Here is a 10,078-nt window from a genome sequence, read left to right as displayed (position 1 = left end):
AAATATTAAATAAGATTGATTTTTGTTCATGTGCCTTAAAATTATAAAAATTACCATCAGTTCATTGTTTTAAACTTTCAAATAAAAGTAAGATGGTGCCATAGAAAAAGAACACTGGGCCAAGAGTCAGAATACTTGGACATAGATCCTGGTTCCATTCTTTATCTTGGGGTTAAGCTTGCTAGCCCTCATTTAACTTATATGAAAAAATGGGAAAGATATATATATATATATATATATATATATATATAAATATGTATATTCCTATATAGGCTTTTGGTTTTGGTTTGGTTTTAGGAAAAGTGCTTTGCAAACTATAAAATCCAATGCCACTAAAAGTTCTCGTTCTAGATTCACAATGTCAAAATGAAGCAACATTATGCAATAAAAAAGCATGGATGAGGAGTCAGGAGACTGGATTCTCATTTCAGTTTAAATTTTTTTTAAACCCTTAACTTCTTTGTATTGGCTCCAAGGCAGAAGAGTGGTAAGGGTGGGTAATGGGGGTCAAGTGACTTGCCCAGGGTCACACAGCTGGGAAGTGTCCGAGGCCAGATTTGAACCCAGGACCTCCCGTCTCTAAGTCTGACTCTCAATCCACTGAGCTACCCAGCTGCCCTCCCAGTTTAAATTTGATATTTTTTTTTTGCTTTGTTAGCTGTGGCACTGTAGTCTATAGTAAGAACTTGTTGTATATAGAGATATTTCAATCTCTATTCCATCAGCATATGCATCATCTTAAAATTCAATCATGGATCTGTTGGAAGGGCTTTTTCTATAACCCTTAGAAAGAGTTGGGGAATGGAAATTAGAGTGAAAAGAAAATTGTATTTGGAGTCAAAAAAAGACCCGAGTTTGAATCCCAATTCTGCCACTTAACTACCTGTATGGCCTTGGACAAATCAGTTCCTATCTCTGGGCCTCTCTTTCTTCCTTAGTAAAATGAGAGGATTGGATTAGGTGATCTCTGTAGTCTTTCACAGCTATAAAATTCAACTACCAAAACATTTTTCATTTCTAAAATTAGGTAGCTTCCTAATTCCTTACCCTTTGAATTAGGGGTGAAGTATGAGAGGTCCATCACTAGCCTTGAGTCTTTTACAACCTCTTGATCTTCACCTGAACCATTCCAATCTTGAACCCCAAGACTATTCCTAATTTCAGGGATCTCTAAAGGCAGGTTGAGAAAAGTAGCATCACCACACCGAATTTCTCACCAGGAGGCTAACCTCGTTCCAGCCTGAGTTCTTGAGGCCATTCCTACACTCAGAGTCTTGGGAAGAATGAATTTGGCCTTGATTTGCAGTGTAGACATCTGCAGGGCGTCCTGGGGGAGGAGCTGGGCTTCACTGCCTGAGTTCAAGAGCAGCCCTTGTCCTGGAGGCTTTTGCCAGTCATGACGAGTGCACAGACTGAGCATTTTCTAAGTAGCTGATGGCTTTTTAGCTGAATACCTAAGAATGAATTTTGGCTTCACCACAATCCTGGGACTGGATGTGAGCGTATGCCATAGTAGAAAGAATGCTAACTCGGGAAAGATCCAGGAGACCCAGATGGCAGCCACCATTTTGTCACTAGCAGAGCAAATCACGTCTCTCCCATCTGTCAAATAAGGGAGAGAACAAGATGATTTCCAACGTCTTCTCTAGTCCTAACGTTGCTGGCTTGACTAACGTTCCGGGATCCCTGTGGCACCTGAATGGTGATCGAGCCTATGGACAGACTACGGACGTCCCGGCGGATTACGGCTTGTTCTACACACAGAGCTCTTTGGCAGTGACTTGGCTCTCATCCTCTGTCATACCGAGTTTCCGATTCCATAATGCTTTATGGGGTTTTTAATCCATTAAGGAAGGTATACCTCGTCAGAAGGAAGGAAAATAGCTAAAGTAAAACTTCAGGGGAAGAAGATGTCTGGCAAGATGAATAGCTGGATTAAAAAGCCTCGTCATCTTTGCCCCCCGCCTCGTCTAAGCATAGTCACAATGGCCAGTCCTTTCTTTGCTATTATGTTCAAGTGTAGAGTTGAAAGATTTGCTTCTGTATTTGTGGATTTTAGTTAAAAAACAACAAAGTACTCCTTTGTGTACCCTTTCTAGATTTCTGAATTTCATACACAGAGTCAAGGAATCCAGTTTAGATAAGCTCTGAAGCCCTTCCCAGTCCCAGAACAGGCATCTCTTCCACGTCGCCAAAAGGCCATCATTTAGTCTCTGCTTCTTAGGAAAAGACTTTTTTCCTACCTGTGACTCCCTAGTATCAGTGGTAGGGCATACAGCCCTAGTTTTACGTCACTTAAGAAAATAAAATGACTGTTTATAGCCAAAGGTTGCTTGACCTAATGATGATGATGATGATGATGACTAGAATTTATATAGTGCTTTAAGGAAGTCAAACTAGGCTAGGGAGCTCTGGAATACCCGTTTCCTTTTAAAATTCCAATAGAGTGTGTGTTGCTTCCTAAAATGCATAATAAATACTGTAGTAAGTTTCATTAATGTAAGATGCCAGTGAAGAATTAAAAGATAAATAGTTCACTGCCCTTGATGAGTTCAAATCATTAGCCCCAAATGAACTATACCCAGAAGCCAAGAAAAAAAAGCAGAGTTAGTGACTCACCTCTTCACTGTTAGTGATGTTGAAAGATTGCAGAGAAGAGATGATGCTCTGCTGGCGTTTTAAGAAGCAGATAGACTGTAACTTTCAAAATACAGGCCAGTGAATTGTCTGATTCCTGGAACAATTCTTAATCAGAATACTAGAGGGCTGGTTGGTGAGTATCTAGAAACGTGTGCAGTAATCAGTGAGCCTACATTGCTTCATCAAGATATCAGACTAAGCTCATTTTTTTTTTACCCCTACCTTCGGTCTTAGAATCAATACTGTTTATCAGTTCCAAGGCAGAATAATAGTAAGGGCTAGGCAATGGGGGTCAAGTGACTTGCCCAGAGGTCACACAGCGAAAGTGTCTGAGGCCAGATTTGAACCCAGGACCTCCTGTCTCTGGGCCTGGCTCTCAATCCACTGAGCCACCCAGCTGCCCCCCTCATTTTATTTTTTGTTTTTGGACTAATCAGGGGAATGTTGTAGAGTTTACCTTGATTTTAGCAAAGCATTCTACAAAGACTATCAAACTTGCCTTGTAGACAGAATGGAAAAAACAAGCTAGATGGTAGCCCAGTTAGTTAGATCCAAAACTGGCTAAATACATTAACCAAATAACAAAAAAAAAAGTCATTAATGGTCCAGTGATGTCTTAGAAGAAGGTCTATTAGTTAAGGTAAGGCATTTGGCATGCTTGTGAAATTTGTAGTTAGCACAAAGCTAAAGGAGAGAGTTAATAAATTGTATGACAAATCATAAGGATTCAAAAAGACCTTGACATACTAAAATGCTGATTTAATAAGATTTAGGCATTTGAACGAAGATGCACGTGATTGGAAACAAAAGGGGTCATGTCAGAGTCCGTCACAGATCACACAGACAAAAGGCAGGCGTAGATGAAGAGTTTGGGAAGCAGACCACAAGGCTGTGTGAGAGTGAGGGGGGGCTTCCATTCTCTGGGCATCTGCTAGACCCTATTTGCCTCCCCAAAACAGAAAAGCTCATCATTTCTTAACTTGCCTTGATCATGATTTCAACTTTCAAAAAATATTGTTACCACCATGGAAAAAATTCTATTCTGACTCTAATTCTTACCAATACGAATAAACTGTTTGCCAGGATAGACTAATAGGAAACTAATGGGGAAGTGACCACTTCCATCTCAGAGCTTCGTAGAAGAGGAGAGCCTGCTGGAGTCTCCTATGGACCCTAGATTTGGGGAGAGCAGACTTCAGGGAGTTCAGAAGAAGCGTAAGTGGGTCGGTGGGTTCCCATGGACAAAAAATTGTGCATGGGAAATCAGCCCAGGAGAAATGAGAGCCCTCAAGAATGAAAGAATAAAAATAAAGAAAAACCATCTCGAATCAGGAAAGAAAATTCTTAAAATGAAAAACACACATACCAAAAACTAGAAGAAAGGACAGATACCAGATAAAGAATCTGAGTATTTGGTGCAGACCCATAAGGACAGCGTATTGGAAGCATGAAAGCTCAGAAGGAGCTGAATTCTACAAAAAAGGCTATCTGGTTAGGAGCCGGCGCTTAGGGGAATCGCTTTGAAAGCTTAGTTGGAGAAATAAAGAAGGCAGAGAAGAGCAGCTGAGTGGCTCAGTGGAGGGAGAGCCAAGCCTAGAGATAGGTCCTGGGTTCAAATCTGGCCTTGGGAACTTCCTAGCTGTGTGACCCTGGGCAAGTCACTTCACCCCCATTGCTAGCCATTACCACTGTTTTACCTTGGAAATGATACACAGGATTGATTCCAAGATGGAAGGGTTTAAAAAAAAAAAAAAAAAAAGCAGAAAAGTTATCATTTTTCTTCTGTTTTCTTTGCCAAGGAGAATGATTAGGTGATACAAAACAAATCTAGCTATAGTTTTAATATAGTTTAATTATAGTTATAATCACCTAGACTAGATGAGCTGCATCCTTGAATCCTGAGAAAAAAACCCCAACAATTGGCAGCTGTGATCTTAAGGACTTGATGTCACCTTCGAAGGTGTCCACTGGAGCACCTCGGGGAGCCTGCCTAGAAGCAGAGATGCTAATGTCGTTTGCAAATGACAAGCCTGGGAAGAAAAAGTAACCCACTGGATGACCATCAGGATACAAGATACAAAAAAGATCTAGCCAGGTTAGAAGCTGGGGAAACAGTCCTTTCCTTTGCATTGGGAACTCCCAGAGAAGCAAATTCCTTTTCCCAAGGCAAAGGAACACGGCCTCGGTCAGTCACGGAGCGGCAAAGTCCCTGGTGCCTGGCTGTGACCCAAATCAGGAGCGTCAGAGGTAACACTTGAACCCAGGTCTGACTGAGTACAAGTCCAGCTCTTATCTGTCCGAGATGAAATTCAATAGGCACAGATGTAAATTCTTAAGCTTGAGCTTCAAGGTGAAGCTGCCATCTGCAGATCGATGGGCGAGTCGGCAGTAGAATGGCAGAAAATTAGCAAAGAAGTCGGTATGTTTGCTTTCAGGGAAAACAATTTAAAAACGAGAATTTTCCAGAAGTTGAATGACTTTTGGTGGGCTGCCAGTTAAGGGGGTTTTCAGAAAAGAACAAAATTTAATTTGACAACTGGGTAGGTTGTAGAAGGGTTGGGGTGGGGGTGGAGGTTCACATGGATCACCTTTTATTTGTTGAACTTTATTTTGTATTTACTTAAATAGGTTCGGTTCTCCTCTGATAGAATGCAAACTCTGAAAACAGAGATTGCTTGCTTTGGTTTGATTTGATTTTTTTGGTCTTTGTATCTCTAGTGCAACACCTTTGCAGTGACCCTGAGGAGTGCCTGGAGGAAAGGGACCAGAATGGTTAAATCACTTGAGAGCCAGCCATGGCTGGGCTAGCTGAAGAAAAGGAGGCAGTATTGAGGGAAAGGGGAATGGAGACACAATAAAGGACCAGAAATATTTGAAGGAAATGCGGAGAATTTAAAACTTTATTTTGCTTGTCCCCAGAAGGCACACATACAAGCGATGAGTAAAAGTGGTAGAGAAACCGAGTTAGAAGAGGCAGCCGCCTTCTCCAGGGTGGCCGCCTCTCCCCATGCCAGCTCCTCCCGGAAGAGGTCCCCAAGTCTGGGAGATGGGGGAGGCCTGTCGGCTTTAGGATTTGTGCTGGATGGCTAAAAACCCACCTAATGCGCTCTCTGGCCGGCCCCGACCATTCCGTCCCGCTCTCCACCCCCTGAGGACCCCTCGCTGTCTGCCCTGTCTGTCCCCTACATATGCTGTTCCCTTTTCACTTCTTACTCTGGGAACAATGACGTTGATATTGTAAAGGATGGGACAAAGTACAGGCCTGGCTTTTCTCCGCCAGCCCCTCTGCCCAGCCCCGGTTCCCTGCTCCGGCCACCCTCCCACTGGCTCTTTTCCAGTCCCCGAGCCCGGTGTGCTGTTTAGTCAGTTCCCCCTTGGCAGGAGGGGAAAGTCCCTCCCAGGGCCAGCACTCTGACCCTCGGCAACCCCCCAGCAGAACGACGGGGCTCTCCCACTCGGACTTGTATCTTTTGGGGACGTGATAAAACATTTGTTTAGGAGAAAACACAGCGGCCGTTTCCTTCTGAGAATTATCCTGGTGGTCAGTGGCTAGTTCTGTGTAACCATCAGGGAGCCGCCAGACAGAAATCCATTGTTTCCTTTGATATTGGTAAAGTCTCTCAAAATAGCAGCAAGCCCTCCTGGTGGGGCAGAGAAGGCTTAGTGGAGTCACCGGGACCGAATGGCAGAGGTTTTAACAGCTGTGATGGAGGCCCCCTTCCCATCTACAGCCCCCTCCCTCCAAGCCCTTATTTAAGAGTTCATCATTTTAACAAAGCGCCTAGAGCCGTAGCATGTGGACCAGTATGGCAGTGATTAAAGCAACTAACACTGATGTAGTGCTTGGACAAAATGGGTGCTGTGGGGGGGATAAATACAAAGTTCCTTTTTATTTTTTATCCTGAGTCATATTATTTTAAATCCTTTAAGTTGACTCGGGTAGAGAGAAGTAGAAAGAATTTGGCTCAGAGTGGCAAAAAAAGATGAAAGTTCATTTCCTTCACCTGCTGGGAATTGTTTTTAATTTGGCATTTTCTAGGGAGCCCAACCGTGTGTTCTCCCTTGACATATCGTCCAATGCGCCATCTGTGCCTCTGCTTTTTCTCTAAGAAAGAGCTGCATGGGTGGAAACAAGCCTCAAGGCACAAACTCTTAATTCAGAATAACCTTCAGTGTGCCAAGGCCTGGGCGGGCTAGAGCAGCCTGAGGCCCACATTCAGGCCCAACAAGGTGGAGCTCCTTCTCTGTGCTTACAGTTTCCTGCAGCCAGCCTAGCCTGGAGCAGACGGGCTAGAACAGCTCTAGGCTTCACCCTCTCTGGAGGAAAGAGAACCGGCCGCTTCACTCACTAAGTTCCCTCAACTGGACATTTTCATATTTGCAGACAACTCGGTCCATCCCCCAAAATGTGTCCAAAAGAGACTCGGATCTTCTCTCTCCTGGCTCGCAGGTGTCTCTTCTCCCAGGGGAGCTCCTCAGGAGCACGGGCCGTCCCTTTTACGGGTGTCCTCCCCATCTCCCCTCTGCACCTCCCAGCCTTGGGGCTTTAACTCTAGGCCCAGAATGAGAGCCCCATTTAAAACCACCTTTGTGGGCTCCGGAGCCAAACATCAGGCCTCTGGTGGGGCAAAGTAAAGGAAGGTGGCGCAGGGGAGGCCCTCCTGGGCCCCAGGGCTGCTGCTGCTCCTCAGCTGTGTCATGGGAGTAACAAAGCGGAGGGGCCGGGAGGGAAGAAGAGAGAACGCCCGCCGCAGCCCAGCTCCACAATCAGGTTTTATTGAAATGCATAAGAGGGACAGTGACGAGAAAGTACAAAAACTAACACGCTGGTGGTTATTCCCATTAGGTCAATCTGCATCTGACCGTAACTTTCTGTCCTGCTCCTTTCGGCAAAGACTTCCTCCGCCAGGAAGGGGAACCTCCTCGCTGCCCCCCCCCCCCACGGCCTGCCCACCCACATACATTCAGTTGTCCAAAACTCCTCTGAGGACCAGCTTGCGGGAAGGCAGAGAGTTCATTCAATAGCTTTTTGGCGCTTCCTCCCTAGCTTTGGCCGGAGGGCAAACGAGTCAGGGAGCCTTTTGCAGACACACACGCGGCCCCCAAATCCTACACTACAAAGCCCCGGGGGGGCTCTCCCTGCACTGGCGAGGAGGGGGCTGCTACAGGCAACATTCACACTAGGAAACCCCACCCCACCCCCACCCCCACCCCCCTTTGTCCAAAGCTTTTTCACAAAATGAATAAACGGGAAGCAGGTTTCAAGAGACTGTCCTGGTTCCGTTTTCTTTCTCCTCCCTCCCCTCCCAGTCACCGGAGAGCCACCAGGGAGCGCCACAGAGGCCCCCCACAGCCGCCTTCTCCTACCAGAAAAGCCCTCCTGGGTAAGTAGAGGCGACGGGCGGGCCAGGCCCGGCCTCTGGCTGTGCAGTTTTAGTTGCTGATTCTCGAGATGATCCGGGAGCTGCTGGCCGGCCGGCCGGACGCTCCAGCTCTCTGCCAGGCCAGACGGGCGGGCGGGCCGCGGCCTTCACTGCTTCTGGGCCTTCCTCCGGCAGTAGCCGCTGTAGGTGTCCTCAAACATGGCTTTGCAGGGGAAGCAGGCCTTGAGCTTGGAGCAGATCAGGAAGGAGCCTCCCATCTTCCTGTGCAGCGAGTACGTCTCCTCGGGCGGCGGGATGAGCCGGTGCTTGAGCATGATGGGGATCAGGCCGTGGATCTTCTCGGTGGTGCTCTGGCTCCCGAAGTCGAACGGGGAGTCCGAGGCGAAGGCCTCCCCCAGGATGAGGATGGCGTCCAGGTGGGCGTCCTCCATGGCCTGGGCGGGCAGGAAGGGGGAGAAGGAAGATGGCGCTTCCGGCCTGCCTCTCGACCACCGACCCCCGGAATGAGAAGCCCCCCGCCGCGGCTCACCTTCACTTCGTAGCCGGTGAGGAACTTCATCTCGATGGACTTCTTCAGGACGGTCTCCCGGTCCCTGTCCGCCGCGGCTCTGATGATCTGGACACACGAGGAAAGGGGGGCCGTCGGAGGGGCGACTCCTTCGGGATTCACCCCCCACCCCGTTCAGAGGTCGCCGCCTTCATTCTCGTGGTTGGGGGAGGGGCGAGGGGCTCCCGCAGCCCCCCGATCGCATACCTGGATGTAAAGGTCGGTGAAGGACTCGTCGTACTCCCGGGTCGCTCCAAAGTCAAGGAGGGCCACCTGCGGAGGACCAGAGGAAGGGGAGACCCTGAGTGAGGAAGGGGCGGCAGGGACACCCTCAGCCCTGCCCAAGGGGTTGGAGCCCTGGGTCCAGGCCTCGGAGTCGGGGCTCCTTACCTTGTGCTGCTGCGGGTCGTAAAAGAAGTTGGACCAGTTGGGGTCCGTCTGCATGAAATGGAACTCGAACAGCTCCCTCAGACACAGGACCAGGATGTTGTAGCAAATCTGGGGGGAGCGAGGGGAGGCGCTGCGGGCTCGCCCCGTCCCCCCAACTCAGCCCCTGCCCCCACACTCCCTGAGGTCTGCCTGGGGGCGACACCCTGGGAAGCCACCTCTGCAAAGGCCCCCCCATCCCACAGCCAGAGATCTTGACCCCTCCGTGTGCGCCTCTCGTGTCCGAGGACCTTCGGGTCACCCCCCAGCCCCGTGCCTGAGCCACGCCGGGACCACCTCTGGAGCCGGCTCCTCCCTGAGCTCGTGCCCGGGGCTCCTCGGTGCATTACCTCATTTCTTATGTCCTGGCTCAGCCCCTCGGCCTGGTCCAGGGGAAAGCCGGACACCAGCTCTGTGGTCAGCACGTGGGGGCTGCAGAGCTCGTCGATGACCTCCGGCACGTAGAAGAAGGGGTGATCCTTCAGCAGCTCCCTAGTGGGTGGCACGAGACGGGTGAGGAGCCTCCCGTCCTGGCCGCTCCCTCGCCCCGCCTGGGGCCGGCACTGGGTCGTGGGAGCCCCGGCCCAGCCCCGCTAGGGTCAGGGGCAGACGCGGGGGGCCCTCAGCCTCACCTGAACTTCTTGGCACAGGCGGCTTCTCTCTTGTAGTCGCACTCGAGGGCCAGCTCGCGCCGCAGCACGTCGATGAGGTGTTCTGGGAACAGGCCTGGAGGGGGGAGAGCAGGAAGAGGGATGGGGAAGGCCCGGCCGGCCGGGGGGCGGCCCGAGCTCCGGCCGGGGCCCTCCCCTCCCCCTACCTTCCGGGAGCACGTTGCTCATGCTGAGGACGGCCATCAGATTGTTCACGTCGCTGTTGATGCTCTGGGCCACGCCGGGGTACTGCGAGAGGAGGAGATGGACGGAGGAAAACGGAGCGGGAGCCCCGGCCCTGCGATGGGCCACACAGAGCCCGCCGGGCACAAGCCAGGGGACCCGCGTCCTCCTGACTCTGCGACCCCCCACTAGGCCCCAAAGTGGCTGAGAGTCCCCCCTCTGCGCCCAACCGTGCTGCACACACACGA

The 10,078-nt window shown here is 49.8% G+C and overlaps 2 protein-coding genes across 2 annotated transcripts in view; one reads left to right on the top strand and one right to left on the bottom strand.

The window, feature by feature from the left end:
* Positions 1-7,297, top strand: part of LOC123247972 (serine/threonine-protein kinase MRCK alpha-like) — a 16,220-nt gene extending 8,923 nt beyond the window's left edge. Inside the window, exon 3 of the mRNA XM_044677093.1 lies at positions 5,359-7,297. Coding sequence (XP_044533028.1) covers positions 5,359-5,448 — 90 coding nt within the window. The 3' untranslated portion in view covers positions 5,449-7,297. The remainder of the gene's footprint in view (positions 1-5,358) is intronic.
* Positions 7,298-7,395: 98 nt separating this feature from the next.
* The window catches only part of COQ8A (coenzyme Q8A), a 65,071-nt gene continuing 62,388 nt past the window's right edge, over positions 7,396-10,078 (bottom strand). The window contains exons 9-15 of the mRNA XM_044677092.1: positions 9,815-9,896; positions 9,630-9,723; positions 9,348-9,489; positions 8,962-9,069; positions 8,779-8,844; positions 8,554-8,640; positions 7,396-8,458 (exon numbers count right to left, since the gene is read on the bottom strand). Coding sequence (XP_044533027.1) covers positions 8,171-8,458; positions 8,554-8,640; positions 8,779-8,844; positions 8,962-9,069; positions 9,348-9,489; positions 9,630-9,723; positions 9,815-9,896 — 867 coding nt within the window. The 3' untranslated portion in view covers positions 7,396-8,170. The remainder of the gene's footprint in view (positions 8,459-8,553; positions 8,641-8,778; positions 8,845-8,961; positions 9,070-9,347; positions 9,490-9,629; positions 9,724-9,814; positions 9,897-10,078) is intronic.

Source organism: Gracilinanus agilis, chromosome 4 (assembly GCF_016433145.1).
Source record: "Gracilinanus agilis isolate LMUSP501 chromosome 4, AgileGrace, whole genome shotgun sequence".
In the NCBI taxonomy this organism is placed as follows: domain Eukaryota; kingdom Metazoa; phylum Chordata; class Mammalia; order Didelphimorphia; family Didelphidae; genus Gracilinanus; species Gracilinanus agilis.
Note: the sequence above shows the minus strand (reverse complement) of the source record. Positions and strands in the feature narration are given on the sequence as shown.